Source organism: Oscarella lobularis, chromosome 13 (genome assembly GCF_947507565.1).
Source record: "Oscarella lobularis chromosome 13, ooOscLobu1.1, whole genome shotgun sequence".
Classification (NCBI taxonomy): Eukaryota; Metazoa; Porifera; class Homoscleromorpha; order Homosclerophorida; family Oscarellidae; genus Oscarella; species Oscarella lobularis.
This window is the reverse complement of record NC_089187.1, coordinates 2,574,975-2,602,700: the sequence shown is the minus strand read 5'-3', so window position 1 is coordinate 2,602,700 and position 27,726 is coordinate 2,574,975. Positions and strand designations below refer to the sequence as shown.

General features: G+C 45.8%; 8 protein-coding genes and 1 long non-coding RNA gene across 14 annotated transcripts; 6 read left to right on the top strand and 3 right to left on the bottom strand.

Annotated features, from left to right (window-relative positions):
* The first annotated feature begins 12 nt into the window (after nucleotides 1-12).
* Nucleotides 13-8,554, top strand: LOC136194371 (uncharacterized). Its single transcript, XM_065983462.1, has 25 exons — nucleotides 13-391; nucleotides 459-630; nucleotides 695-823; nucleotides 874-1,001; nucleotides 1,055-1,261; nucleotides 1,485-1,612; nucleotides 1,666-2,048; nucleotides 2,106-2,224; nucleotides 2,284-2,383; nucleotides 2,444-2,681; nucleotides 2,744-2,787; nucleotides 2,853-2,963; nucleotides 3,014-3,128; nucleotides 3,183-3,335; nucleotides 3,389-3,497; nucleotides 3,557-3,846; nucleotides 3,912-4,206; nucleotides 4,268-4,497; nucleotides 4,552-6,117; nucleotides 6,173-6,328; nucleotides 6,385-6,743; nucleotides 6,800-6,956; nucleotides 7,012-7,080; nucleotides 7,136-7,210; nucleotides 7,275-8,554. The coding sequence occupies exons 1-25, from the start codon at nucleotides 151-153 to the stop codon at nucleotides 7,695-7,697; spliced, it is 5,997 nt and encodes a 1,998-aa protein (XP_065839534.1). The 5' UTR covers nucleotides 13-150; the 3' UTR covers nucleotides 7,698-8,554.
* LOC136194385 (contactin-associated protein 1-like) lies at nucleotides 7,934-9,595 on the bottom strand. The gene is made up of 2 exons (XM_065983480.1): nucleotides 8,556-9,595; nucleotides 7,934-8,496 (listed from the first exon to the last, which is right to left on the bottom strand). Exon 1 carries the CDS (start codon nucleotides 9,581-9,583, stop codon nucleotides 8,696-8,698), a length of 888 nt encoding a protein of 295 aa, XP_065839552.1. The 5' UTR covers nucleotides 9,584-9,595; the 3' UTR covers nucleotides 7,934-8,496; nucleotides 8,556-8,695.
* LOC136194376 (lysosomal cholesterol signaling protein-like) lies at nucleotides 9,074-12,794 on the top strand. 2 transcript variants are annotated; one of them, XM_065983468.1, is made up of 12 exons: nucleotides 9,074-10,452; nucleotides 10,503-10,650; nucleotides 10,703-10,858; nucleotides 10,911-10,994; nucleotides 11,049-11,263; nucleotides 11,314-11,455; nucleotides 11,507-11,926; nucleotides 11,988-12,083; nucleotides 12,136-12,200; nucleotides 12,252-12,392; nucleotides 12,441-12,694; nucleotides 12,751-12,794. In XM_065983468.1, exons 1-11 carry the CDS (start codon nucleotides 9,656-9,658, stop codon nucleotides 12,688-12,690), a joined length of 2,514 nt encoding a protein of 837 aa, XP_065839540.1. In that variant the 5' UTR covers nucleotides 9,074-9,655; the 3' UTR covers nucleotides 12,691-12,694; nucleotides 12,751-12,794. The 2 variants fall into 2 exon arrangements, with proteins under 2 accessions (XP_065839540.1, XP_065839539.1); XM_065983467.1 differs by having other exon boundaries at nucleotides 12,441-12,794.
* Nucleotides 12,778-15,334, top strand: LOC136194380 (uncharacterized). The gene is made up of 13 exons (XM_065983474.1): nucleotides 12,778-13,104; nucleotides 13,157-13,522; nucleotides 13,568-13,711; nucleotides 13,762-13,815; nucleotides 13,867-13,998; nucleotides 14,056-14,169; nucleotides 14,223-14,320; nucleotides 14,380-14,483; nucleotides 14,536-14,587; nucleotides 14,646-14,733; nucleotides 14,789-14,858; nucleotides 14,909-15,057; nucleotides 15,112-15,334. Exons 1-13 carry the CDS (start codon nucleotides 12,778-12,780, stop codon nucleotides 15,286-15,288), a joined length of 1,875 nt encoding a protein of 624 aa, XP_065839546.1. The 3' UTR covers nucleotides 15,289-15,334.
* LOC136194377 (uncharacterized) lies at nucleotides 15,320-18,260 on the top strand. The gene is made up of 4 exons (XM_065983469.1): nucleotides 15,320-15,862; nucleotides 16,005-16,792; nucleotides 17,046-18,083; nucleotides 18,160-18,260. Exons 1-3 carry the CDS (start codon nucleotides 15,376-15,378, stop codon nucleotides 18,078-18,080), a joined length of 2,310 nt encoding a protein of 769 aa, XP_065839541.1. The 5' UTR covers nucleotides 15,320-15,375; the 3' UTR covers nucleotides 18,081-18,083; nucleotides 18,160-18,260.
* On the top strand, nucleotides 18,226-21,534 carry LOC136194378 (reversion-inducing cysteine-rich protein with Kazal motifs-like). The gene is made up of 18 exons (XM_065983471.1): nucleotides 18,226-18,367; nucleotides 18,457-18,527; nucleotides 18,593-18,673; nucleotides 18,740-18,883; nucleotides 18,954-19,028; nucleotides 19,084-19,180; nucleotides 19,241-19,308; nucleotides 19,359-19,473; nucleotides 19,531-19,594; nucleotides 19,652-19,799; nucleotides 19,854-19,918; nucleotides 19,974-20,248; nucleotides 20,301-20,356; nucleotides 20,544-20,670; nucleotides 20,721-20,828; nucleotides 20,887-20,999; nucleotides 21,052-21,141; nucleotides 21,195-21,534. The coding sequence occupies exons 1-18, from the start codon at nucleotides 18,274-18,276 to the stop codon at nucleotides 21,447-21,449; spliced, it is 2,046 nt and encodes a 681-aa protein (XP_065839543.1). The 5' UTR covers nucleotides 18,226-18,273; the 3' UTR covers nucleotides 21,450-21,534.
* Nucleotides 21,419-22,624, bottom strand: LOC136194383 (transcriptional protein SWT1-like). The gene has a single exon (XM_065983477.1). The coding sequence runs from the start codon at nucleotides 22,622-22,624 to the stop codon at nucleotides 21,515-21,517; it is 1,110 nt and encodes a 369-aa protein (XP_065839549.1). The 3' UTR covers nucleotides 21,419-21,514.
* Nucleotides 22,625-23,747: 1,123 nt separating this feature from the next.
* LOC136194387 (uncharacterized) lies at nucleotides 23,748-27,574 on the bottom strand. Of its 5 annotated transcripts, XR_010671628.1 has the most exons (7): nucleotides 27,444-27,574; nucleotides 25,755-26,159; nucleotides 25,589-25,706; nucleotides 24,965-25,068; nucleotides 24,755-24,908; nucleotides 24,311-24,417; nucleotides 23,748-24,251 (listed from the first exon to the last, which is right to left on the bottom strand). It is a non-coding gene; the product is annotated as an uncharacterized lncRNA (long non-coding RNA). The 5 variants fall into 5 exon arrangements; XR_010671629.1 differs by having other exon boundaries at nucleotides 24,755-25,068; nucleotides 27,375-27,574; XR_010671627.1 differs by having other exon boundaries at nucleotides 24,755-25,068.
* LOC136194382 (dol-P-Glc:Glc(2)Man(9)GlcNAc(2)-PP-Dol alpha-1,2-glucosyltransferase-like) lies at nucleotides 24,714-27,676 on the top strand. Its single transcript, XM_065983476.1, has 2 exons — nucleotides 24,714-26,722; nucleotides 26,794-27,676. The coding sequence occupies exon 1, from the start codon at nucleotides 24,745-24,747 to the stop codon at nucleotides 26,143-26,145; it is 1,401 nt and encodes a 466-aa protein (XP_065839548.1). The 5' UTR covers nucleotides 24,714-24,744; the 3' UTR covers nucleotides 26,146-26,722; nucleotides 26,794-27,676.
* Nucleotides 27,677-27,726: the final 50 nt, after the last annotated feature.

The window sequence follows — 27,726 nt, the reverse complement described above, 5'->3', positions numbered from 1 at the left end:
TTGTTTGGGAATTCCTTTGTCCGAACGACGGAAGGTGTTGACATCGCGAAGAAGCATCGAAAGCGAGCCCTAAACTCATCGCCTCTAACCGAATCAATTCGACATCACCCGCGCGACATAGCGAACGGCTTCTAATTCGATTTTCTCGTCATGAAAGCCCGTTGCGCGATCGTCGCATTATTTCTCGTCTCGTTCCTTGCGCGAGTCGATTCCGTTCATAGCCACGACGACAAATGCGACGACATCGAACTGCGAATCGTTGAAGATCTCTCGCCACCCAATCGGGAAGAGACTCTCGCCTCGATAAACGCTTTGCGACGCGCCAATGCGACGAGCGCAAGCGAAAAATACCAGAACGATCGCCTGGAACGACTCATGCTAAGTCGTTTGAGTAAGAACACTAATGGGGGCCCAGAAGGAAAGGGGCGTGTTCACTTTGACACATGATCATTATTTAGGATACTATAATGTTCCTGTTGACGGCTTCATGCTTGGCTCTATAGCCGTCGAACTTTTGAGATCTGGAGAACGCATTTCCGATGGACCGTGCTCGACTTTGGAGATCATTGCGTCATCTTCAAATGTTACGATAGACGACATATGGGCGGCGGAAGGCGGAAAACTATGCTCGTGCGTGGGCGTGGCACGAGAAGAACTCACTCTCACTGTCTCTAATATTTTTCAATACTTTTAGGTTTCATAATGTTTGCCTGTCCGCTTTGGAGACTGATTGTCGCTACACTGGTGCCGTAAGAGTATGTGACGTCAATTCAGAATATCCGAATGGATTTGTTAAGAGGACAGCTGTCAGGGGTGTAGCAACGTATGTGCATAATAAAATAAATTAGAATCCCCTTGTAATTTTTTCTCCAGTTTTGAGTTTCTTGGTCACGTGAATATGCCCGATTTGAATGGTCGTCAGCTCAAATTTGAAGTTTACGGAAGCGAGCACGTAGAACATGATCACAACAAAGTTTATACGAATAAAGTTTACATAACCAGTATGCTATGCATAATCAATATTTATTTATTTTTTCAATTATTTCGTTTGTAGACAAAGGGCACCATTTGTCATTGGTCGATCCCGTGCCCAATGCGTTTCCCAAGACGATTGCGACAAACACGCCTTTGCCTCCAATTCAATTAGTGATAATGTACAAGGATCCCTATGACAATCAAACTCTAAAGATTTGCAATGAAACAACGTGCGGAAACGACGCCTTTGCCAACGTTGATGTCACTGTGCCAAGAAAATTAAACGGTTAGGCCAAGCTCCCTTTCCTCATCATGTTTTCAGTATTTATAAATGAGTCATTAGCTGATGGTTTATAGCCTCCTCCCCCCCACTCCTCCCTTTTTGGCCCGGATGCATTTAATTGTAGACGGCCCTCCATCTGAGGTTGCCCTTGTATCATAATTAGTTTTTTTTCAATAGAGGCCTCATGCTCCTCAGTTGCTGTCAATAGATTATATCTATTTCCTAGGGGTCGTCTTGAAAGCATTCACAGCTAAGAACAATCAGTTAGAATCGTCTAGAGTTGATCTGGGCGGCGACAAAGTTCGTACGCAGGTAATCACTGGTGACTTGTCAATACGAGAAGAAGCGCGAGATGTAAGCAATTAACGTAGAGGGGATAAGGACGACTTTTGATTGGACCATATTAGGGTCGAGTGATTTTTACTGACATTCGACTTTTGGATATATACGATGGAATGCAGTTGAATTTTACGGCGTCACAAAGCATCTTTTCCCACAGCAGGGTTCCACTTCGCTACGACGATTTTCCCAGCTCAAAAGAAGTCTTCCTAACTCCTCCGTTCGACGTCATCGCTCAAAAGGCTGCGAGATTGCAAATTGACCCGGAAACTGACCCTTCACCCGGAACTACTGTCGACGCCAATTTCCCTTTTCCGCAACCAATTCAAGTCTTTATATGTGACGCAAATGGCAACAAGGTCACATCTGGACCCGATTCCTCTCTTTCCATCAGAGTTTCAGCCGTTCCATCGGCTTGTTTAACCAATAGCGTCATTAATGCAACAAAGGGGTAAAGTATGCCCCCCCACGTACAAATTCAAATAATTATTATATTTTATGGTTTTAGAGTTGCTTTTTTCTATGACTCCGTCTGCGAAGGAGGTCGATTTCAGCTCAATTTTAGTATGCATTCTTTGACGGAAAACGCAACGTTTTACGTTCTCTCAAACGCTTTTGACGTCGTAGGTACGGCGACGAAAGTAGAAGAAACATTCGCCATTTTTTATTTATACATACATATATAGAGGAAATCAGGATCGGTCTGTTGGCGCCACAACCCGGAGTCTATGACTTCTACGGAAGCGCCTTTTCTACAATGGTCACACTAGCTCTTGATGACGTCAAGTTAGACAACTGAAATCAATCCTAACTTCTGTACTATCATCATCTATTTCTTTTATTTAGTGATCCAAACAAGTTTGAGACGATTTTTCCTGGTCAAAAAGGTCGTCGAAAATTGTCTTATTTCGTCGGTCACATGCCCCCGGACAGCGAAACGTTGAACACGGCTCCGGAAGTGGCGGCAATTCGTAGCATCATGGATTTGATTACCAAAGATCGTATTCATCTTCTTCTCGGTCCCACGCAGAATTTGGATTTCGATAGCATGGCAATGATGCCGGGAGTCTTCAACGTCACTCAGGTTTAGAAAAATAAATAATGATTATTATTATTATTAATTGAGATCACGTGCGTATTTTTCAGATTGGATTGTTTCCTCAGGGAGAGCGATTTACGTACCAGCAGAGGTAGTAGCTATAGAGAAAGAATCATTAGGAGAAACGTCTCTTCACTTGTCTCTGATTTTTCTTAGATATCCATTTCTGACGCTCTTTGCCTACAGTTTTGATCGTTTCGGTCAGGCCCTTGCTCACTATTGCGCCACTCACGGATGGAAACGAGTTGCAGTCATTTGGAACTCAAAGTAAAAATAAATAAATTTATAAATAATTTTCACCGGTCAAAAATTTCCAGACTTCCTGTTCCAAGATCATTTCGACAGGAGGTAGCCAATCTAGGTATAGAAATTGTTGCAGATGAATATATTCTGGGCGTGGATAGCGTTCCCAACGTGCCCAATCTACAAGAGGTTCATTTTTATTCATTTAATTATTCTCCATTGATTTATTGTTGACATCGTCAGATTAACGAGACACTCAAAAACCTTCCAAATTATTCTGAGAATTTCAGACGCATCAAGGAGGAAAACGTCGACGTCATCTTATCATTTCCGTTCAGCCAAGACAGCTGGCATCTCTACAAGCAAGCAATTCTTCACGAAATCGCACCTTATCACGTACACCGCGACACACTATCACATTTTAGATATATATATATACACTTATATAGGGATATCAGTGGGTTGCAGCCGGGACTTTGGCTGCAATGTCGTTTCCTCCGCAGGATTTCTACAGCTGTTCCGTACCGGAAAAAGTCACGTGTGCAGAGGGTTTTGCCGGTACAAAGAAAAAAAGATAAATTCATAAAAATAATAATTTCTCACTTATTTATTTCTAGGCATGGTCGAAGTTGTCCAATACCTTCTAAGAGATATTCGACAATATGAACTGTGGGCTGAATTGGAACGTCGCGTAAACAAGCTCGATCCGACTGAATACGACACGGCGATTCGATATCCGCGTCGTTTCACCTTTCTTCTGCTCGGAATGGTCTACGATGCCGTCGTTCTTTTCATGAAAGCCGTCTCGGATTTGATCGACGTCAATCAGACGTTAAGCGCTTCAGCCATAACGAATCAATTGCGATCGTCCAACGATAGAGGCATCTTTCCATTCAGCTTTGAAAACGTTAAAATTCCCAACCTGACTATATATAATATTGATAGTAGTTTTTCTCCTTTTTTTCGTCGTAGGGAGATCGAGCTGGATATCGCGGAGTCGAAGTCAATTTAAAAGTTTTCAACGACACCCAAGGCCAACCGGATCTCTCGTTCGAAATCAACTATTCATTTGAGCTCAACTTGACACTTCATTGCCCTGAAGACGAGTCAAAGTGTCGCGGTTTACTCTACAAGTATCTGAATCCGTCTACGCCAGTCAAGAGCGAATGGTGGGCGAAACCGTTGATACAGGAACGACGATTGTTTCTCTCTAATGTATCGACGACAGACGAGTGGATTTTCGGATTCAATTCCATTCCCGTGACGTGTAAAAAGAATATTCGCATATCTGAACGACGACAGACGATTTTTCTCTTTCTATTTTTTAGTTGAATGTGAATCCGGCTGCGGAGGTGGTCCAATGACGTCAAAAGAGACGAATTTCATGTGGGGTCCAGGAGTGTGCAACGACTTTAATAAGGGCGCTCAGAGACGTTTTCGCTTGAAGGAAGAGTTCTTCATCACAACGAGCGCGAATTTGTTGCAACTGGCAACTGATTTCTTCGTCACTCTTTTCACCAAAGATGAGCCGAGAGAATGGCTAGGTAGCCAACCTGAGGTACGTTGATACATGAGTGCACTCATTATATTAATTATTTTATTTTTTTTCTAGTGCGAAGGCGGTAAAGCTCTCCTTCCCGCTTGCCAGAATCTAGTTGCAGCTACGCTTCCCATCTCATTCGTCGCTTCTCCCACGGACGACGATCCGTCGTGCAAACTCCAAATGTTTCTTCCCGAGAACAAATTAGGATTTCAACATTCCCCTGTCTGCGTCTATCACTCGGATCTTTGCGGACCCATTCTACAGCGATGTGGCATTTTTAACACGACAATCGACCAAGACAACTTGTCTCTCTATCGTCAATGCGCCTTCGACGTGCCAAACTTTCTCGAATATTGTCAATTGATACCGTTCGTGGAACCGACGAAAGGCTACATTGACTGTCTTGGCGTCCACGTGACAGTGGCCATGTGTGAAGCGCTCTTCTTTCACAACGTCAATTGCACCGATCATCCCATCGCTTTGGAATACGTTAACGGTCGTTGCAAGGCGCCCAATCAATGTGAATGTCGCCAAGATCCCTACCATACATCCAGCAAAGGTTGGAAAGGTGAAAATTGCGAGATCCCCGTATGCGACGCGCTCAAAGACGGTTGCAATGGCAACGGTGATTGCGTCAATCCAAGCACGTGTTCCTGTTATCCGGGTTTTGAGGAATTTTCGCGCGATTCCGGCGACGGCGCTTGCTTCGTTCCCAATTGTGACGATGATCGAATCACCAACGTTCGCGCTCAAGAAAATTCAAAAATCGTCATGGGACCGGGAGGGGCGTGTGAGAACGGCGGCACGTGCAAAGTCACGAGACTAAATTCCACATTTCTACTCGAATTTCGCGGCGTCAATCGAACATTCGATCATCAACTCACGTGCGAGTGCACAGTCAAATATACGGGCAATCGTTGCGAAGACATCAATATCAGCACGGCATATTTACCAATAATATTACCCACAGTTCTCGTGGCCGGACTCGTCATCATCATCGTCGTTAGCATTCAATACAAAGTGCGACGCATGCGCATACAAGATGAACTGGCAAACACCGATTGGCGCATTCGATTCGATGACGTCTACGTTCAACCGGATCGACGTCCATTCGGATGGAACGGACGTCGATCGCCGTCAGGCGGATCGAGCGTTAGCGCGCGCACTTTGTCTACATTGCGCGTGGGAAGCGTCGCGAGTCCGCTTCCCGAATGCGTTATATATAAGGGCCAGACACTCGCCTTGAAACGAGTCACAAAGAACGGCGTCAAATTGACGGATGAAGTCGTTGCCGAGATACGGTTCATGCGCGGTTTACGTCACGTGAATCTCGTGTCATTTATTGGCGTTTGCATTGAATATCCGAACGTCGGTTATTTGATGGAATACGCGAGCAAAGGAAGTCTTCGCGACGTTCTCGATAACGACGACATTCGACTCGATTGGGGTTTTCGCTACTCGCTTGCACGTGATCTCGCTCAAGGAATGGACTTTTTACATCGATCCGATTTGCGCTGGCACGGACGTTTGACAAGCAGCAATTGTTTGATTGACAGTCATTGGGTTCTGAAAGTCACGGATTTTGGATTGCATCACTTCAAACAGGGTTGTCATTCTCCAGATGAAAATGTCGAGGTAACATTAATCCATCCTTTATTTATTTATTTCCTTTATTTTGTTTGTCTTTTAGCTGCAAAAGTTACTTTGGGTCGCTCCTGAGATGCTCGTTGTGAGCGAGCCCCAAGCGATTCCCGTAGAATCCCTCTTCGTTGGAATTGATTCATCTAAATCGGCACTTGTCTCGAGAACGCTCTACATAACGAGACTTCCAGGCGGAACGAAAAAAGTACTACCTATATAATAAATACTAATAATCTGACGTTATTCTTTTTCGCCATGCAGGGTGACGTCTTCGCCTTTGGCATGATTTTATATGAACTTCTCACCCGCCAATTTCCCTTCTTTGACTGCAACATGTCCTTGAAACAGGTTCTCGCTCACATGCAACGGGATCCCGAATTTCGACCCGCTCTTCCTCCCGACAACGAATGCCCAGCAAAATACGTCGACGTCGTCGAATTGTGCTGGGCCGATTGTCCCGAAGATCGACCCTCTTTTCCCGAAGTATTAACCGCCATAAAACGCGAACACGATCCCGGAACTCTCGTCGATAATATGGTTGCAATGTTGGAAAAGTACTCGTCGGATTTAGAGGAATTGGTCGAGGAACGAACAAAGGCGTTGGCAGAGGAAAAAGCTCGGTAAAAAAAACAAAAACTCATTCTTTGCACTGTTTGTACACTTCTACACTTCACAGGTCAGAGACGATTTTATATCAGATGATACCGAAGAAAGTCGCTCAGCAATTGAAGGCCGGCAACAAGATTGCCGCCGAGCAATTCGAAGAGGTCACCGTCTGCTTTTGCGATATTGTCGGCTTTACGAAGATCGCTGCAAACAGTACGCCGCTTCAGGTGCCGCCACATACATAATCACAACGAATTCAAAAAGAATCTCGTCTCAATATAGGTGATTGGGCTTCTCAATGATTTATATAGCCGATTTGACAAGGTCATTGACAGCTACAATGTTTTCAAGGTAGGTACCGATAGTGCTAAGGACTTGACAATCAGTAAATGCTCTCTAACTCTAGCTGGGTACAATTGGCGATGCGTACATCGTTGTCTCTGGACTCCCAGAGAGAACGGGTCCACACCACGCACCCGAGGTCAGTAGCTTCTTAATTAATTAATTAATACCCTCTGATTAATTAAATAACCGGTATTTTTTAGATTGCTAATACGGCTCTTGACTTGATGGCATCTATTAACGGATTCACGATCAAACACTTTCCTGATTTGCATCTCCAACTGCGCATTGGACTGCACTCCGGCCCGTGCGTCGCCGGCGTAGTCGGTCTCAAAGTGCCGCACTATTGCGTGTTTGGCGACACGGTTAACATCGCCTCTCGCATGGAATCGACCGGCTTTGCGCTCCGCATTCACGTCAGCAGCACGACGACGCGAATTCTGCGTCGCATCGGCGGCTATCACATCGAAACGCGCGGCAAGATCAATCTCAAGGGAAAGGGTCCCATGGTGACGTCGTGGCTCTTGGGACGCGAAGGATTCGACAAGGAATTGCCGCCGTGGGACAAAGCCATTCCAGAGGAACATCACGACTTCAAGGGCATCGAAAATTTGAAAGTCAATTAAATGAAAAGGAAAATCAGTTCGTATGTAAGTTTTAGATCATAAAAAAAGCGTTTCTTCTCCTCCTCCTCCTCCTTCCCTCTCCTGAGTTGACTTTGATAGGTCATTTGGCAGTGATTTTAGATAGAAAACGTTTCTACTGGCTGTTAGTACCTGCTTAGTTTTCAGCCTTCATTGCAATGAAATTTTAGAAGATTCAATAACCCTGGTGAATCCTCCCTACGCGTATGAGTCCTCCCCAAATCAATCTTTATTTATTTAATCAGCTCAATTAATCTATGCTACTATTCTAACACGTTTTAATCACGAAATCGTTCGTTGGATGCCTAGTTGTTACAGTCAACTTATTCACTAGAGTATCGTCTGTGCACGCTTCTTTTCTCTCGTCGCCTAGCGCCTTGAAAAGAAGAACATTCAAAGCGGACTGATCATAGCGGTGACAGCCGTTATAATCCGTCTCCTTTTCGGGCGTCAAACAGCCCGTCAATTTGGATCCCTCCGGTGCAATGCAGTCGGATTTCAATGCGCATGCGACCCACGGTTTTACAATCAATTCAAAGGACTCGTCCGTCGCTCGAATGAGAAAGAGCGTCGCCGCGATCATTCGCGACGAGCCAATCGCATCTGACGACGCTTCGAGACTCGTTAGCATTTTTGGATGGGTCCACGCCGTTACCCTGCCAACGGTATGTCGACCGAGAAAGGGGATGGAGTCAAGATGAGGGAGGAGGGGAGCGAAATTGGATTGGAAACGAACTGAGGCATCAGCCCAGAAAATCGTGGTATGTTGAGATAGGACTTCCTATGGGGGAGGCGGGGGCCTATTAATTATTTCTATAAAATCTGACCCAAATAACGAACCTGGATTATAATTGGTTTCCACGCGTACTGTTTGAGATCTTTTACGTGGTTCGGATAGCGGGAGAAGTCAAAATGACGCACTTTTACCTGACAAAGTGACCCTATCTAAATCGGAAAAAAAAATTAATAAACTAAAAATATTAGTTAGTGTATAAGCTTTCCTTATCTAATGCAGAAGGACCCAGTCCCAAATCATAGACAATGATACTCTTCGACGGCATATGGGTTTGTATAGAACCAATTAAATCCAATGCTTCCTTATAGTGATTATCAGAGAATGCTGTTACTATGGGAACGTCATTGTCAACGGGCATGCGGGTCCCGTCGTTTCTCGTAGAAACGGGGTCCCGCCCCTTTTCACTCCAAACGTTTTTTCCATTTAGAACTAAATTTCGTATGCAACCGCGAAAACGATCAACGGAAATTGTTCGCCCATCGACGCCGAGATCGTGAAGGATGACGTCAGACGGCAAACCGCCAACATAAAGTCCCGAATTCGTATTTATTTCGCGCGTAGACCCGGGCATTTCAGCGCGCACGCGCTTTCCGTCCAAATCGAGCCACGCTTCGTTGCCGCGACGTTCGACGCTCGCCCGATGCCATTTTGCGTCGCACAGACCTCCGTAGCCGACAATCGCGTTCGAAACGCGCACGAGCCCGTGCCCGGCGTCGAATTCAAGCACGAGATTGCCTTCGTCGAAACGAAGGATGATGTAATCGCCTTTTTTCGCACCAAATTGCACCTCGGCGAATAAAACGCCGCGACTATCGGTAAACGTTTGAAATTCGAGCGAATAGAGACCCTCGCGACCCGATCTCCAACCGGCAATGTGAAATTGATTTTTTCCGTCGAGACGAAGGTCTCCCGGTCGCGTGCACGTCTCCGAAACGATCGTTTCCTTTGTAGCGTGCGCTTGCGAGCTCTGCGTCTGCTCGCGATTCATTACGTAGTATAAAAGGATGATGTTGAGAAAGACGGAGAACAATAGAAGCCAAAGGGACGGTCTACGATAGCGAAAGACGTCCATTTCGTTTGTTTACGTTTGCGCTAGTCAGACGTCACGGCGTACGCGTTAACATGTGATCACACACTACCAATCATGTCTGATGATGATCCAGCTACGCCTACTGAAGACGACGAGGTCAATTTCTCCGATCTTTACGCAGCTCTCGTCGAAGTTTTCGCCGTAATCCTTCTCGGCTACGTGATCGGTCGTCTCAAACTGATCGGCGCGACCGAATCGAAGGGTCTCGGTCGTTTCGCGAGTCTTATCGCTCTTCCAAGCGTTCTCTTTCTCAATATGTCCCAACTCGATTTTTCCGCCGTCAATTGGTGGTTCATACTTGCAATTCTTCTCGCAAAATCCATCATCTTCGTCGTCGTAATTTCTCTCGGTTTCGCCATCAAACGAAAATTGGGAATCGATCGCGCCGCACTTTTTGCAATATTCACCACCCAATCGAACGATTTCGCATTCGGCTTACCCGTTGTGACGTCACTTTTTAAATCGCCTGCAAGTCCCGGATTATCATATGGCGATTATCTCTTTCTCATTGCCCCTATATCGTTCATTTTTCTCAATCCCATCGGTTTTGCAATGATGGAGTACGGGAAAAATTTGAAAAGCGAGAATCGAAAAAGCGGTTTGAAAATTGCGTGGATCGTTTTTCGCGGCGTCATAACGAATCCCATCGTTTTCATGGCAATCATCGGACTCGTCTTGAATCCCATAGTCAAACACAAACTTCCTCACATCATAACACCTCTTTTTACTGTACTCAAACAGGCGTTCGACGGCGTCGCACTCTTCTATCTCGGAATGTCTATGGTGGGAAAATTTAAGCGACTTCCGGGTTTTGCTATATTGATTCCCATATTCCTAATCACCGTTAAAGAGTAAGTTGATTTAACCATCAGAGTCAGTTACGTCATTATTTAATCTTTAGGCTTATTTGTCCACTTTTAGTTCAGCAGATGGTTGACGCTCTTGACAGCTCCGGAAATCTTTCTAATTTCGGTTTTCTTTACGGCACTTTTCCCACGGCGCCTGCTCTTCTTTTTTATTCCCAGAAATATTCCCTAGCTGCTGATCTCGTATGACAATAGACATCGTTTCTAATTTAAAAATTCGTCTCTTTTTTTTTAGATTGCCACGTCGCTCGTCTTGTGCACGCTTCTCTCCGCTCCAATCATCTTCATTTCGGCGCACATGATATCATTGACGTCTCTAAAAGTCGAACAAATAGAAAATCAACTTGCAACGTCCATAAACTACGTCAGCTACTTCAGCCTAGCAGGAATCGTGAGAGACCTTCTCTCCTCCTCCTCCTCCTCCTTCTAAACAAATCTCCTAGATTTGGCTTTTATTCATGTTCCTATTAGCTCGTCGATTCAAGAGAATCATGTTTAAGATAGACATGGCCTTGCTCGTTCTCCTGGTAACCATAGATACGAACAATCATTGAGATAAAAGCGAGTGTTTCTTTTTGAAGTTTACTGGCGCTTTCAGTGTCGTTTTGTCGCAAACGACAAGCGATTTGTGTCCGGACGACCCCGGTGTCATCACTCTCTTCTGGTTCCAGTTAGTCGGCGTTTTAGGAAGCCGTCTCCTCGCCACGTCCGTCGCCGTAGGCCTCGTAATCATTCACCACTACGACGCGAAACTGTGGCGAAAAATCTTCGCTATAATGATTAGTATTAGCATAGGGTAAGACGATGAAATCTTAAGGAATTCTCTCCCCCATTCTCATACCCCAGTATCCCCGTCATCGCGACGACTTTTCTCGTGTCTCTCGGCACCGTCTCTATGCCGGATTCAAACGAGACGTGCCAGACGGGAAACGCGTCGTTTTTCTATCAACACAACGGTGACGGTCGATTTCTTTTTGGAACAGGACAGGTAGAGAAGACTCCTCCCCTCTCGAAATCTTAACTCATATGTTTTCTTAAGGAAATAATGTCAATGGTGATATTAGTATTGTGTATTCTTCTTAGTCTTTTGTCCCTAACGGCTCTCGGTCGAATACACCAGAAAAAGAGGGCGGCTCATCTTCAAGGAAAGGAAAATAACGCTTCTACAACTTCCGTCGTTCTTACGTCATCGTCATCATCAAACGAAACCCGACAACGCTTTTCATCCGCCGTCCAAGAATCCGCAGTCGACCAAAATGACGTCACTGATACTTCAAACGTTATTGTAGCCGCTGAAATCGTCGAAAACGACGATAAAACTCAAATAGTGGCTGATGATAGAAGACTTTCTACTGTTCTAACGTCTTCCCAGACGGAGACGGATTCTAATAGTCTTAAACAGCAGTTGGTTGTGAGGCACGTGATCTATATTCTCTACTCTGTTGTTTCAATGACTTTGGTAAGAATTGAATTATTATTATTGAGGGGAGTTTATAGTCACGTGTGGAATGCGCCTATAGGGAGTTTATATCACTATTAAGCGATTTATGGGAGAAAGTCAAGATGGAGTTTTTTACGAAGTCGAATTTTTAGACGGGGCATTAAATTTTGGACAGGTAAGAAAGAGCAACAATTCTTCTATCTTTTATATATAATTTTTAATACAAGGGATTTGTATTATTTGCGCTATTTGGATTTGATAAGTATCCCGTTTTGGTTCTCCTTTTGCGTTGGTAGGAAAATTCAGTAGAAAGCGTTTTCTTTTTCGATTTATCTTTATTTAGGATTCGCAGACTTCTCTATGACGTCGAGTCGATTCACTTACCTGAGATCGATGAACTGGACGCGTATACTCTCACTGTTTGTACGACGTTTAAAGATCAATATGAAGCCGAGTGCAAACGCGATTTATGCAAAGATCGAAAGTAAGAAGACTTAGCGCATAGAAATTATTTAATTAATTATTTTTTCAGATATCGTTTGCGTAAATATCGCAAATGTCTCATAGGCAGTGACATGGTTCTTTGGTTGACCGACGAGGGTATAGCCGAAGATCATGCCGCCGCTGTAGAGTACGCTAGGACGCTTTTACGAGGACGAGTCATTCAGCACGTGCATCAAGAGCACGACTTTCACGATCTCGGCTATTTTTATGAATTTTGCGACGACGCGAAGGAGAGAAAGGCGAAAAAGAAGGAACACGCTGATCCAGTCATTACATAATAAGGTTTGTTGTTGAATTTTATATGCGACGACGCATCCGGGTGACGAAACCGGATCTAGCACGCTGACGCGCATGTGCAAGACAAAATGAGTTGTGCCTTCGTCTTTCTCGCGTTAACGGCGTTGGCGTCGACCGCAGCGACGACGAACGACGCTGTCTCCTTAGCAACGGAGTGCGCGCGCGCAATCGTCGTGCCGAAATCGAAAGAATGCGTCGAATCGTGGCGCTCTCTCGTCGCCATCGTCGAATGCTTCGAAAAATCTACGAGATACGACTGCTCGCGACAGATAGTGACATTAGCCGTCATCCTAATGACAGAAACGACTTCCCGCAACGCCGGATGCCGCGAAACGATCGTAAACGTCGCGAAATCGTGTCTCGAACGCGACGAAGCTCACTCGTTCTACAACCAGGTGCGTTCGCACCTATCGCATTAGCGAAAAACAAATTTGCATAAATTTACAGCTTCTCCAACATCCGGGTAGTCGCGTGCGAAGGGCCCCCGCCCCCATCGGTCTCGCCGACATCTTCAATACAGCGAATTTGACGTGCGCCGACACGCTAATCGAATACGGCTTCATCTGTCAGGGAATTCTAAACGATGTTTTCGCCGACGCCGCCATTCTCGCTTCGCTGAACAATAGTTTGGTTTCAAACTGTTCCAAAGATTGGAGAACGTGTTTATCGAACGTTCGAAATACGAAGGGCTCTTTGGATAATTTTTTCGAATTTGCTATTAAACACTATGGGGATTTGTGTGGGAACGATTGCTGGAAAAAGAGTTTTGGGCTCGTGGAAAATTGCTTGTCCGAAGATAATCCAATTAAAAAGGTACATTATATTTATTAATGCACGTCACTGGGAGTCTTTTATTAGAGCTACATTCAGCAAAAGTCTTTTGTTATGGACTATTTAGAGGTGATGTGTATCAATAACGAAGCAGGTGTATCATGTGGAAGATTGGAATTGGAGTTCTATTTCATGAGACAAGGAATCGAGCTGAATAACCCTTCGACAGCAGTAAGAAATCAAAAAATATGACGCCCCACGCATCACATTTCTGTTTTCAGATTTGCAATGTGACAGATTTGAAAGCGGGACAATGTCCTTCATCATGCAAAAATGTCAATAAATAAAAAAATTTAATTATTTATTGTTTACATGATGTATTTTAGGAATTGGACGCTTCTAAGTCATTCTTAGGATGCTGCTTGGGATCCCAACTAAAAGTCCCAGATCCCAATGACGTAATTGGCTATGAGGCCTATTTCCGGCAATGTCAAATAGCCCCTCCTGTAGCATGCAACGTAATAAATAATACCTAAACACATGACTGCAGTATAGAGATATATACTCGTGTATAGAAAGCTCATTTTGATGTGAGACAACGGTCAAAGGCTTGTCATGCACAGCTCACTAAACTCTCAGATCAAAACTACGCGAGTCTTGATTGTGTTCTCAATTTTGACGCCTTTATTGTAAGCAAAAGAAAGAGACAAATGAATATTCCCATCCTAATCTTATATACCAGGACGTTATTGCTATGAGTGAAGATGTAGCTAAGCAAGTGATTTGCGTAGACGGAATAAATTTTGGATACTGTAGAAGCATTCTCAACGAAAGACTGAGGCAAAATAAAAATTAAAAATAAAATATCATTTATTGATCAGATGATATTATTTTCTTAGGGATCTGGCTAGGTCAGCTAGAGTCTTGTGCCAGCCTCATTGCTTTAGACACGTGGAGGAAACGCTTGAAATTTGCGCCGCTGATCTCAACTTGACTGCCACTGGTACACAAAGACAAACTACCACTGACTCTATTCGAATGTTTTCTACATATAGCAAGACTACCTTTGACATTGATGTGCTATGAAACGTCACAAACTGATCCAGAGTATGTACATATTGATTAATTCAATTGTATTTTCTTTTTGGATTTTTTTCGGTGGTAGGAATTCAAATTGCGCGGTAAAATATCAGGAATATATTGAAAAACTCAAAAGCACGCAGACACGTTGTAGCACTGTCTTGCCAGTGAAGGTATCATTATTATCATATATGCATGCCTTTCTCTTCTAATTATTTTTACTCATAGGGAAAGTGTCCTTTTGCATGTGTCGTCGATTTGAATAGTATGATATCCAATGGACTTGGCTGTTGTCTTGGTAAGAAATGAAAACCTCATTTCAATTCTTCTCTTAGTTGTTTACCTTAGCAAGTCAATTTTATGGGAATTTTAGCGTTTTGGATCGAATTTATTTTAATAATTTGGAACTGTGTCTGCCTCAAGCGAAAGGTGGAATTCCGCCAAAGTGCAGTCACATTCCCTTGCCCACCCCCTCAGTGGGGCCCTCACCTCCGCCCGTACGTTGCAACACAGGCGTAAATATTTTACTCTCTATGATTCTGTTTTTTTAGGGCAGTAGTGTGGGTGCTATTGTTGGTGGAGCAATTGGTGGCATTGCTGCAATAATCATTATTTCGTTAATGATTTATTGCTTCTGCTTTAACGGGAAGAAACCGAGCGGAGAAACGGAGCGCGTGGAAACGGACTACGTAGGATTAATCAACGAAAAAGATAATGACGACATGTAACATGTGCTCGTGTACGGGACGTGTGATGGAAAAATACGGGACCCGTTCTTTAGTTTTCTCTCTCGCACTTTCGCCTTCGGCCGCGAAATGGCGACCCTAATCGAAGCGGTTAAGGATCGAAACGTCGAAAGAGTGCGCGACCTTCTCGCCACGGGCGCAAACGCCGACGAAACGGACACGTCGGGTCGCGCAGCGCTCTATTTCGCCGCCCAACGCGGTCTCATCGAAATAGCGCGTTGTCTTTTAAACAGAGGCGCGCGAACGAGCCTCCAAACGAACTGGGGTTCGACTCCACTGCACGTCGCCGCGGATAAAGGCTTCGACGATCTCCTCCGACTTCTCACGCGCGCCCAAGACGCCAATGCGAATATTCAGAACAAAAACGGCGACACGGCACTCCATCTCGCCGCCTATCGAGGCAAATTAGACGCCGTACGCGTTCTTTTGGACGCCGGCGCCGATGTGGCGCTCGTAAATGGCGAAGGACGAACGGCAATCGAAGATTCCGAATCAAATGGACACTATCAAGTCGCCGACTGTCTCAAAGCCCATTTGGCAACGAGATATCGACGAGGTGAGATCATAAGAAAGTTCCACTTCTCGTCACACGTCATCTTGTGACGTAACCTGAAGAAATAGTCTCTGTATCTCATAAGGGGTGGGGGGCCCTTAGGGGTTTCAATAACTAGATTAATTATGACTATTTCTTTGCTTAGCTCCTCTAGGACCTCCTCCCGTTTCTCCGTCATTGGGAGCGGGACCTTCCTCCTTATCATCCTATTACCAACAACAGAGAATACCTCCTTATGCTCAACAACCCTATCCTCCCTATTCCCCATCCGCTACTCCCCTACGAGATCCCTTCTCTCATTGGCACGCCCATGGATCTGGATTCCCACGTCACTATGACGACGTATCCATGGCAACGACGACGGGGGGAGTCGACGAGATAATGGAATTACGACGTCAATGCGCCGAGAAGGAGCAACTTGAGTACAAAAATCAAGCTCTAAACGACGCTCTCAATTCCCAGCGGGAACGTATTGCTCACGTCGACATGCTTGAACGGAAAAATAGTCAACTTATTGATCAATTAGCGCGCCTTAGAGCTGAGATGGAACAAAGGGGGCGTGGCCACGGCGGCGATGACGAAGTCATTATAAAGAAATCGCGATTGTCTCAAGTTGCTGGAGCGTTGCTTGGCGACGACGGGACTTTGGAGTCCAGCGTTGCAAAAAAATTGGCGGGAATTTTGCTCGTCGACGTTGGTCAATTAACTGGAATTGATTTCAAATTTGACATTGAGGATATGTGCGGGAAAGGAATGTTGCCCGTTGTCAAGGGAGACGCGGTGGAGGAATTGGGAAAGGAATGGGAAGTGGGCGTGGATTATGAACTATTGGAGTCAAAGCCTTTGAATCAGAGACCGGATGGATCGCGAGAAGGCGCCTGTTCATTAATCTTCCGTATACGACATTTTCAACTGGGAAGGATGATATTAAAAGTAAGATTATATTGGGGGGCAGTTTGTTAGAATTAAAGTGGCACGTTGAGGGCTAGGATAAAGGTTTCTAGAAATGCATAGCATAGAAACCACAGACGCCCTTAGCGCTCTATATACTTAGGGACTTCCGTATGAGAAGGAGATAAGGCTTTTTTTATTAAAGTAGTAGGGGGACCATTAGAGACCTCAAATAAGTTGATTCATTTTACATAGAATCCCTAAGACTAAAACAAACGTTCTTCCCTCTTTCTAGGTAATGATCAATCTAGTGAACATGCACAGTGGAGGTCACGGTTCCGGTCAGAGTCTGGGCAATTTCCTCGCCGGTCAATTCGGCGCCGAACACTCCGTTCCCCTTCAACTTCCCCGCCATCCCAACATCGCCGAAATACGTCATCACTACGACGGCTCAACGTCCCAATTCACGCGCTATCTTCCCTACATCGTCCCACCCCACATGGACGTTCGTCTCGAACTCGCAACCAAGACAACGTTTATGGCCATGAAAGAATACGACACGACTCTACAAGCGTTTGCCGATCGTCTACGCGTGACGAATTCCGCTCCGCCGTACGGTTTCACCGAGACGCACGCGTTCGCGCTCTTAGCTCAAATCTCGTCCGCCGTTCATCATCTTCTTCATTTTGGCGTCGTTCATCGCGATATCAAAGCCGATAATGTATTTTTGGATGAATCCGGTTGGCGTGCCGTCGTCGCCGATTTTGGTATGGCGCGTTTTTTGTATCGGAGCGGGTTCGAGTCGACGGCGAAGCCCATTCAATTCGTCGAACCCGGGCAAATGATGGCGGGTAACGCGCGCGCTTGGGCGCCCGAAATCGTCAGATATAGTCGCGAGGGTCCCCCGCCCGATCGCGATTTATTTCTACCGGATTTGTATTCGAAAGCCGACGTTTACGGCATAGGGACGATGATGGGAGGGTTGCTTTGTGGGAGCGGGGCCGCGGGAGTGTTTCCCGGCTCAATTTCGCCGCGCCTGCGCCTCGTGTTGCGAGGGGCAACGTGCGATGACGTCGAGGGGCGTTTGTCGGCGCGCCAAGTCGAAGTGACGTCGGCGATTTTGGCGTGTGAATTGCGGCTCTGGCACGCCGACGGAATTATGGCTTTGGAGCGCTGGCGATCGGAAGAATTATTCAAAATGGCGCTCGTTGATGATGCGCGAACACGATCCGTTCGCGACGCCGTTCTTCGGGAGCTCAAATGTCGGCTTTTGTATACGAGCACCGCCGACGAAATGCGTTCCTGCCTTATCAGTGTTCAATCGTCATAACAGGTACACCACATCCGGAAGTGGGCGGATGTATACGCGTGCGCAGTGCGTTCATAATCGAAGTTTATTTTTTTCCGAGATGCCGTGCGTTAGTTTATGTACACAAAGCCTACGGGCATTTTCTTCGGTATCCTCTTCGTCTCGCGAAGCAGACTGATGCGGTAATAGGAAGCCAGTTCTGTTTCGGCTAACGATGGGACGGTCGCAGTACGACACGTTCTCTTGGTTGCGTCCAAGTGGTCTCCTTATCCTGGCTCTCGTCACCATTACGACGTCAATAGCGAGCGGTACGACCTAATTTCCAGTCATTTTGCCGACTCTAAACGGTCGGGCCGTCCAATCGTAAACTCTCTCTCGCGTGCGCGCGCCTTTCTAGATCTTCGTCCAATGAGCGACGAGTGCTGCAAAATCGCCGAATCGTCAACGTGCGAGAAACAATGCAAGCGAGTAAAGAGAACTAACTCTAAATAAAAATCCCCCCCACCGAACCACACCTACGCCTTTCTTCGCAGCTCATCCGACGCCCCGTAGCGAACAACGGAACGACGAAAGGATGGAAACGCGTCCGTAAACGCCTCGCTGATTGTTCGACGGTAACGAAAATACTTCCGTCGTCGCCTACCCCCCTATCATCTAATCTCATATTACGCGAATAAAAGGCGGCGTTTTGGTCGTGTGCCGAAGTGGCGATTTTCCAAGTCAAGTCGACGCAAAAGCCAGTCGAATCGACGCAAAATGCGTCGATAACGACGTCATGTTGCAGATTCGCGACGAGTGAAGCGTGCCGCCAAACGTGCCGCCAGGTAAATAAAGGATAATTGTTACCCTAATGGCCATTTGGACTGTTTTGCGAACGGATCACCCCCCGCTTAGATACAAGGCGATGCGACATTGAGTAACGATGATCGAATACGGGCTTTGATTGGACCTTGCGGACCTCCACCCGGTGTAATGACTGGAAAAATAAATAAGACGCGAACGAATATGCAACGAAACGTTTTAGGGCGATTTGTGGCGATGTTTTCTTTCGGGCGAGGTGCATCCTATCTCTCCGATGGAGAAAGAGAAAACGGAGGCGACCGAAACGCACGTATTGCCGTGTACGAGAAAGAAGATCCTCTTCATTGTTAGCGCACGCTATTTAACGGCTTCTTTTCCAGTTGACGGAGCGAAACTGCTTTGCTGCCCGAAAGGGAAGTCTATTACGTGCCAAGACCACTGCATACAGGTAGGGACGTATTCGTAAAACGACAAACTAACGTTATCGTCCTTTTCTAGCTCTTTTCCGTCCATTCTTGGTCGGATTCCGAGCGCGAATCGCGTTGGTCCGCCTTCCGATCAACATGCGTGTCAAATCCACAGGAAAGGGAACTCACGAATTGCATAGAAGACGGTAAATCGTAAAAAAAAACAGAAGAAATTCCTTTTGTATTTTTTCGGACATGCGCAGTCTCCCAATCTTGCCAGTTGGGCTGCACAGACTTAAATTTCTGTCGCAATTTCAACAACCACAGGCAAGAGAGAGAGAAAAACCACACATTCCATAAATATTTAATTAAACGAATTTTTAGACTTTTTCGCTCATTTCGAGCGTGTTCTCCATCCGCCGACATGTTAGCGCGCATCGAACTAAGCAATTGGGAAACAGAGCAAAAAATCATTTATCCTCTCGCCACAATCCCCGTCGACGTGAAAAACTGTCACTACGAAATGTGGAAGGCAAAAAAATTTCAATCTCCTATATAAAATATATATAATTTTTATTTATTTTAGGCTATTGCTTGCGTATTCCAACTGAAGCCTTGTCACGCTAATTATCAGTCATTAGGAATTTGCTAGTAGGATAAAAAATATTTATTATATAAACCCCTAAACTATTTTGATTCTTTTTAGTGATGACTGCTTGTCTCTCCTTGATGACTGCGTCGATGAATGGACTTCGGAAAAACTCACAGCTGCGGAATTCTGTGGACGAATTTCCATTGAAAGTGACGTCATCGAGTGTCTGAGACTTGGATCATTCAAAGATCAGTTGACGGAAACGGAAACGGGCGTGGTGACGTCGGCATCCGTTCTACGTCCGTGTCAACCGAGTCCTTGTCTCAGTGAAGAAATATGTGAAGTGGTGAGAAATCCACAAGCACCTTTCAAATTTCAATGTATCAAAGGCATGTATTGAGAGAAAATAAATAAATAAATAAATAAATTTTAGTTTCTTAGGATGCAAGGCAGGTCGGATGTCAGATTTCTACGTGAGAAAAGAGGATTGGATTAAGGTACACTGATTTCTACGTAAAAGAAAATATTTGATTAATTAATTAATTAATTAATTAATTACGGTAAATTTTGACGTATATAAGAAAGTCCCTCCTCTTTTATTAATAATCATAATTTTGACGTAGAGACTTTCCTTTCCTTTGAGACTTTTCATATATAAGTCTCTCCTCTTCCTGGTCTCCTTAGATGCCATTGGCTGAGAATCCTGCTTGTCATCAGCTGTGCTTCTGCGATCCGAGTGGACTCTTGAGTCATTGTGTCAGTTTGCCTTGTCCTTTGGGAACGCAATGCCAACACAATGAAAAGACATATGGTACGCCTAATATATTAGACGATTAATAGTCAATAATTATTTTTCTATAGAACATGGGGTTGGTTTCCTTGACGACGAGTGCGCTCTGTGCAGCTGCTTCAACGGAAACGTGACTTGCGATCGCCAGAATTGCAGTCAAAGCAATTCCACCAAAGAAGGTACAAAGGAAAAGATATTTTTTTAGAAAAATAAATAAAATATCTTTACGTCATCAAGGGGCTCTCCTAATGCTGTGGGTCAATCACGACGCTTTAAACGTCGTCAATCGAAGAGTGGGAAAAAATGTGACGCAAAACGTCATAGCCCATCTCGAACGTCTCATAACAACGGTAAGAAAAGAATCCATTGATTCCCTAGGGACTACAAGTATTTCGTTTTTAGCTCCAATGCAAAATCGAAGGAAAATTGACGGAAACAAACCGGCTTCTTCTCAACGTCACAACAACGCTGACGTCACCAACACCTGATCAGGTAAAAAAATCCCCCTACCCCAGCCCACCCCCCAAAGACATTTCCCCCCTTAGATAAACGCTTGCAATGAAGAAGCAAAGCGTCTCGCCTCCCTCATATCCACCCAAAGCCCCCTCATACACTCAAACCCCTATCTATCCACACTCTCATATCTTAATCTCCACGTGACCGATCCCGCTTTCCCGTCGCCGTCACCTATCCCCGTTTCCGTGACGACAACGGAATCAACATCAAATAGCGCGCCTATGACGCCCGCAATCATTTACGTCATCCTTACCTTGGCAGTGAACGAATATTTTCTATATTAAAACAGGAGCGAAATAACGGTACGTAGTCTTTTATGAATTCATTCGAATATGTATAGTAGGAAATATCAAACTAGTTTACTGATTAGTCGGCTAAGTTTATCCCTGTATGATCCGCGACTTCCCTTACGAAATTCGCCCAGAATTTTCATCCCCGTTTCAATAATCTTCCCAACTTCGTTCTCACTCGGCGCTCGACTCTCCGTTTCCTTTAACTGAGTCGCGAGACTCTCCGCCGCCTCGCGAACGAACTCAGGTACGTTGAAACGAAAAACCGCAACCCAGTGTCTAGATAGCAATTGAAGGCAATCGCGTAGGGTCCACGGCGGTTTAATGACGACAATCGATTCCCAAATCTCATCATATATCGTTTTCATTTGCTCGCGTATACACAAACTCAAAGCGTCGCGAAGAACAGGTAGGGCATTCGAAAACGGAATTGTTGATTTTGGTGTACGATTCAAACTTTTCCGTTTTCTTTCTAAATTATTAGGGGAGGGTGGAGTAGGCACGTGACCACGTGCTTTTGATTTTTTCTGGGAGGGCGGCGCTTCGTCACATTCCATCGCTTCGTAATCATCATCATTTTGATCACGTGATAAATTCTCCAAGCCTTTTAGTATGGTCGACTTAGAAAATGTACTTATATGATATACAATTGCCTTTAGACCCAATGCTGAGTCATTTGTGAATAGGATTGTGTCTGGTTGAATTCCCTTGAAGTAGATACAACAGTGGAGGATGTGATCGTCGTTTGATTGAATTTCGTACGCTTCGCGCCCACACGGGACTTCGTCCGGACGCTGGAATAACACGTGCGCGTGACGAGCGTCGGCGCACGCGCGAAGGAAACGAATCGCCTTGCGCGCTTGCGCACCCACGTGATCATTTCGTTTGAGGCCGTCCAGCTCCTGTAGAACGATCCACGGAACGACGAGCGATGCGTCGGCGCGTGTGCCGTCGCGCAATTCGACTATGAAGTTGAGATGAGCGAGAAGGACGTTCGTGTCGAGAACGATGCAAAGGTTCGATGGTTTCGCGTTCGTTTGAGTCTTTTCCATTGCGCTAACGGGCGATTCGATTAGGGATTCGCGCATACATTGGATTTGCTGGTGGATCGTGTCCGAAGAGGCGACGTCGATGTCCATTGGAACGTCTTCTTTCTCCATGGTCTGCATGCGTCATGTGACCGAGTTCCCGTATAGAAGTTTAGTTTGAAAAGGTAAGAAAAAGTAGGTACGCCGATGCCGAACGTCTAAAATAATTCAGATCCCTTGTTTGAGACGGTTAGATAGGAGATTTGCGTTAGTGCCGTTTTTCTAAAACCGTGAACTATATATAGCCCATGGTTTTAGTCAAGAACCTCATATCTTAAAACTCCACATTTTCTACGTGAAACGATAAGGTTTTAGTACGTAGTTAACTTCACCGTCTCAAAATTGGTTATAACGCCAATATTTTGGCTTTTTTGAAGAGGGTGTGGCTAATATAATTAAGTGTACCGGAAGTGAGTATTTTTCGTGTGAAATTCAATCTGTACGAACTGTTTGACCTTGTAGGGTTGTTCTACTAATAAAATAGAGTAGATCTAGCGCGTTTAATTGTAAATCCGTGAGTTGAGATTTTTGAGCAACCGTGAACTATAGTCCATGGTTTTTGGTTATTTTGGTGACCTCTCCGATTCCTAAGATTTCTTTATAAAACGATGGGGATTGGTTGCCTTTTTGACCTCGCGGTACCAAATTGACCTCACACCTCAAATTTTGGCTAAAATTGGCATTTTTTGTAGATGTCTATATGAGCACATGGATCAATTCCCTCCTCCTCCACGGTGTTTCTTCAGCCAATTCAAGGTAAACAAGACAATAGATTTGAGTGCACTGGTTTCAGTTTGAATTTTAGTTCTCTCCTCTCCCCAACGAATCGATCAATCCGACGATTTTTAGATGCAGAAAGAAGAGGAAGTAGACGAAGACATCACCCTGGGGACTTGGGTTAAAGTCTCCCTCCCTGGCAGCCGGAGGTTAATCAGCTGTCCCCCTGGTGACTTGGGTTAAAGTCTCCCTCCTTGTGGGCTGGAGGCTAATGTGCTCTCCCCTGGGGACTTGGGTTAAAGTCTCGCTCCTTGGAGGCTGGAGGATAATGTGCCTACCCCCTGTGGACTTGGGTTAAAGTTCACTGTGGGGACTGCAGTCTCAGTCTCACCGCTTGGCCAGGAGGTCAAGCGGCAGCGCAGGATCAACCAAGGAAGACCAAGGAGGAGGAGGAGGAGGAGGAGGAAGGAGAGACGAGAGAGGACTTTTAAATTTTTTATTTTCTACATACGGGATATTACCAATAAAAATTTGAGCATATTTTCTCCTACTTTTTTGACCGGAAGCGGCACGCGACGCAAAATGACGTACTATATAGTACGCCATTTCCACGTCGCGTGCGCGCCGATCCCTAAGCTAAGTGCGTGCTCTTGTCTCCATACCCTGGAGATCAAGAGCAAAAACCATGCAACTACTCTACGCATGCAGTAAAACGTGCAAAAAAAGTTTCTTCTCTTCGTTTGCTGAGCCGCCGTTTTCGAGCCTCAGCTTATCCACCGAGAGCTCTCCGTGCAGCGCGATCGCGTCGAAGAAAAATCTAATAACAGAGGGAACAGGGGGCTTCGCGACACGCGCTGGGATAGGGAATCGTTTCGTCGCGGATTGGGGAAAAACAATTGAAGAGGAGAAATAAAACAGATATACCTGGCTCGAGTTGGACACACTCCGTGGAGAGATCGATGATCACGTGGACTTGATCCTAAGGGGCCCCCTATAATAAGACGCGAAATCACCGGTAGAGCAGTCTCCCAACGAAGAAACGTCTCTTACGTGTTTAAAAATGCGCTCTCCTTCGCTGCGCCTTGAAGCGGAAGCATTTTTCAGCGAGTTTCGTTCTCGATTGCGACGTTCAAACGTCGCTGAACAGCATATTGGCGCTAAAAAGCAAAAGGAACGCTTAGAAACGCATTGGCGTTGGAGAACGACGTCGAAATTCGGCTCCTTTCGCAGCATGCGGTTTGCAAAGTTTCGCAACGGTTTAAATTCGCGCGCGCTAATCCCTTAGCTAGAAAGTTACGGCACACGAATTTAAATAATAGCAGAGTCTTCTCGAAACTTCGCGAGCTCTACGAAACTGTTTAAGTAAAGGACTAATAGCAGACAACTCCTTCACGTTGCTGCTTGCTCGTTAGGGGACCCCATCGTAAATTCGTACAAACGCCGTAACAATAACGACTTCGAAGCGAATCTCTTCCCTCTCGAAAATGAGCTCACCTTTCGCGTTAGCAACGTCGTCGCTGCTAGTCGGATCCCTCGCGCTGACGTGCGGCCTCTTCGTCGCCGTCTCGACGATCCAACAAACGCCGTACATGGACGAAATCTTCCACGTGCCCCAAGCGCAACGATACTGCGCGCGCAACTTCACCTACTGGGATCCCAAGCTGACGACACTTCCGGGACTGTACGTCGCGTCGATCGTCGTACTCGAACCCGTCGCAGCGATGCTGGGAACCACGCCCACTCCTCTCTGCACGACTCTTTCCCTTCGATTGCATAGTCTCCTCTTCTGGATCGCAACTCTTTATCTCCTATACAAAATTCATTCGTATCTCTATGGCAACGATCGCGTGGCTGTTATTCTACTGGGTTTCTTCCCGCTTTTCTATTTCTACGCGTTTCTTTACTACACGGACGTCGCGTCGACGTTTTTCGTTCTATTAACGTATTTGCTCGCCCTAAAGGGACGCAATTGGTCGAGCGCCTTCGTCGGCGCGCTCGCAGTCACGTGCCGACAAACGAATATCATCTGGGTGGGATTCTCGCTCGCCGTCGCCGTTCTACGCGACGCGGAAGTCGTCGCCGAGAAAAAACAAAAAGACGACAAAAAATCGGATTTCGATTTTTTAATTGCTATGGCAACGGCGACAATTACGGGGCTACGTCGCGTATTTTGGTTCGCGTTGCCGTACGGAATCGTCGTCTATCTCTTCGCGATATTTCTCTATTGGAACGGAGGAATCGTCGTGGGCGATCGTACGAGTCACGTGGCCTCGTTCCATCTCATGCAGATGCTCTACTTCTACGTCTTCGTTCTCGCAATGGGCTTACCTCATTTCGTGAATCCGTCAAATCTTAGAACGTCGATTGGACGAATTCTTCGTCTCGGCATACGACTCATTCTCCTTATACCCCTCATCGTCTCCGTCCTCTTTCTCATCATAAAAAACTACACCATCATTCATCCCTATCTGCGCGACGATAATCGTCATTTTACCTTCTACATATGGCGAAAATTCTTCGCGCAAAATCGCCTAATGAAATACGCGTGGATTCCCGTCTATCCCATCGCCGCGCTTCTCCTTCACGTGCGAGCGAACGAGGAGCAAGTCGGAGCCAAATCTCGCGTCGGCGCTTTGCTATGGCAACTGGGATTCCTTCTCTGTACGGCTCTCTGCATCGTGCCGCAACGTCTCGTCGAATTCCGATACTTCGTCGTGCCGTATATGTTGCTACGATTGCATTTAGGACGATCGAGTTTCGGAGCGATTCTCTGGGTCGAATTTCTCCTCTATGTCGTCGTGAACGCAATCGTTTTCAGTCTTTTTCTATTTAGACCGTTTGTGTGGGCTCACGAGCCCGAACAGCTTCAACGATTCATGTGGTAGAGTCAGTGTAGTACCTATGAAATCCTATTGGACTACTATTTCGCTTTCGATAGCAACGTTGCTAGATTCTGCGAAAGCCGTCGCGTAGGAGCGATTCCGCTATCTCGACTATCGCACTCCGAGTGCGAGATCACGGGGAATTAAATGAAAAGGGGGGTGGAAGCACGTTGGACGATCTAGCGGCTCCTAAGTGGGAACTACGGGGTCTATACTAAACCTTTTCACTATTCATTGTATTCGTGCTAACGTTATCTCTCCTAATCGCGGGGGGTACGATACGAAGAGGTGTCGCGCGTTGAAACGTGTGGACTCGGAGAGATTTCAAATTGGACGCAATTTACCGTGCTAACGGGAAAACTTACGGAACTCTTTAGTATATCGTAAGGAAAAAAACGAGAAGCGGGAGTCATAAGATATCCAAGTTTCAATTTCAATCCGTTGTTACTTATACGCAGATAAGAAAGTGAACGAGGCAAATATACGAGTTTCGCTTGTCTGTTCATGTCTGGGATCGTGCATTGGAGGAGGACTTTTGCAACGTTAATCCTTCTCGGATTTTACTTTCATATTATCAAATGTAGTAAACATTTTCTCCGACTAATACTATGATTTTTTAGTACAGTATTATTATTTATATGTACGCTCTAGCGTCTCAAGACTTCGTAAGAGTCCCCCAAAGGAGGATTCTATCCGAGGGAGAAATCGCAGTGGAATGCAAACTAACGTCACAGGCTCAAAACTTTCACAAATACACGAGATTCCTACTACACTACAATTGGGTGGAAGGGATCGTTAAGAACAAGGGTCACAATTTAGACGAATTCGAACGCAAAACGTTACCGCTATGCACGCAATCGCCTCAATCGGCGGCCTGCATAGCATCGACCACGCCCACGTCTTCAATCATGACCCTTCGACGCGATAAATTTACGAGGACGGGTTTATACAATTTCACGTGTTTTTTCGCCGTGACGACTATGAACGACGATTCGTACGTTCGCGACGCCGACGTCGTCGTCGTCGACGTCGTCAATCCGACCGCGCCCACGCGTTTTCTTACGAAGAACGAAACGAGCGTTTTTACGCGCGCCGATCTTCGTTTCGCGTGGAACGACGATCGACGAGGTGTCAGCGCGGCGTGCGGCGTGCAATATGGGTCTGCGGCGGCCGCTGCGGCGGCGGGGGACGACGCTCTTAGCTGGCACGTGATCGCAAATGATTCCAATTACCAAGTTCCCATTCGGGACGCGTGCAATGGAACGATCGACTATTCGAGGTCGTTTCAGAGTAGCGCTTGCCTGTGGAGAGATGCCGATGCCGTGTGGAAGGTTCTTTTCGTTCCCGAGGCGAGTTTGACGCCGAACGAGGAAACGGCGTTCGCGTGCAAGTTGAATCTGACAGGACACGTAGGCATCGTCATTCGCACCGTCCTGCTGAAAGTAGAACAGTGAGAAAAGGCCGCTATCTACACCGAAACACCGCGTGCACCTTTTTGCTTGAAATTGACGTGTCCCGTATGTTAGACACACTGATTCAGAGATTGATTTATTAAACATTTATATTATTATTATTTACCTTGAA

Bases quoted from the DNA above. Each gene is read 5' to 3' on its own strand.
- LOC136194383 (XM_065983477.1), bottom strand. From the start codon at position 22,624: ATGCAGACCATGGAGAAAGAAGACGTTCCAATGGACATCGACGTCGCC.
- LOC136194377 (XM_065983469.1), top strand. From the start codon at position 15,376: ATGGCGACCCTAATCGAAGCGGTTAAGGATCGAAACGTCGAAAGAGTG. The intron at 15,863-16,004 runs GTGAGATCATAA...TTCTTTGCTTAG, and splicing joins GGCAACGAGATATCGACGAG to CTCCTCTAGGACCTCCTCCC. The intron at 16,793-17,045 runs GTAAGATTATAT...CCCTCTTTCTAG, and splicing joins TGGGAAGGATGATATTAAAA to GTAATGATCAATCTAGTGAA.
- LOC136194380 (XM_065983474.1), top strand. From the start codon at position 12,778: ATGAGTTGTGCCTTCGTCTTTCTCGCGTTAACGGCGTTGGCGTCGACC. The intron at 14,170-14,222 runs GTAAGCAAAAGA...CTTATATACCAG, and splicing joins TCAATTTTGACGCCTTTATT to GACGTTATTGCTATGAGTGA. The intron at 14,734-14,788 runs GTATCATTATTA...TTTTACTCATAG, and splicing joins GCACTGTCTTGCCAGTGAAG to GGAAAGTGTCCTTTTGCATG.
- LOC136194376 (XM_065983468.1), top strand. From the start codon at position 9,656: ATGTCTGATGATGATCCAGCTACGCCTACTGAAGACGACGAGGTCAAT. The intron at 12,201-12,251 runs GTAGGAAAATTC...ATCTTTATTTAG, and splicing joins TTGGTTCTCCTTTTGCGTTG to GATTCGCAGACTTCTCTATG. The intron at 12,393-12,440 runs GTAAGAAGACTT...TTATTTTTTCAG, and splicing joins GATTTATGCAAAGATCGAAA to ATATCGTTTGCGTAAATATC.
- LOC136194385 (XM_065983480.1), bottom strand. From the start codon at position 9,583: ATGGACGTCTTTCGCTATCGTAGACCGTCCCTTTGGCTTCTATTGTTC.
- LOC136194371 (XM_065983462.1), top strand. From the start codon at position 151: ATGAAAGCCCGTTGCGCGATCGTCGCATTATTTCTCGTCTCGTTCCTT. The intron at 2,682-2,743 runs GTTTAGAAAAAT...CGTATTTTTCAG, and splicing joins GAGTCTTCAACGTCACTCAG to ATTGGATTGTTTCCTCAGGG. The intron at 3,498-3,556 runs GTACAAAGAAAA...ATTTATTTCTAG, and splicing joins GTGTGCAGAGGGTTTTGCCG to GCATGGTCGAAGTTGTCCAA.
- LOC136194378 (XM_065983471.1), top strand. From the start codon at position 18,274: ATGGGACGGTCGCAGTACGACACGTTCTCTTGGTTGCGTCCAAGTGGT. The intron at 19,800-19,853 runs GCAAAAAAATTT...TATTTATTTTAG, and splicing joins GTCACTACGAAATGTGGAAG to GCTATTGCTTGCGTATTCCA. The intron at 20,357-20,543 runs GTACACTGATTT...TGGTCTCCTTAG, and splicing joins GAAAAGAGGATTGGATTAAG to ATGCCATTGGCTGAGAATCC.
- LOC136194382 (XM_065983476.1), top strand. From the start codon at position 24,745: ATGAGCTCACCTTTCGCGTTAGCAACGTCGTCGCTGCTAGTCGGATCC.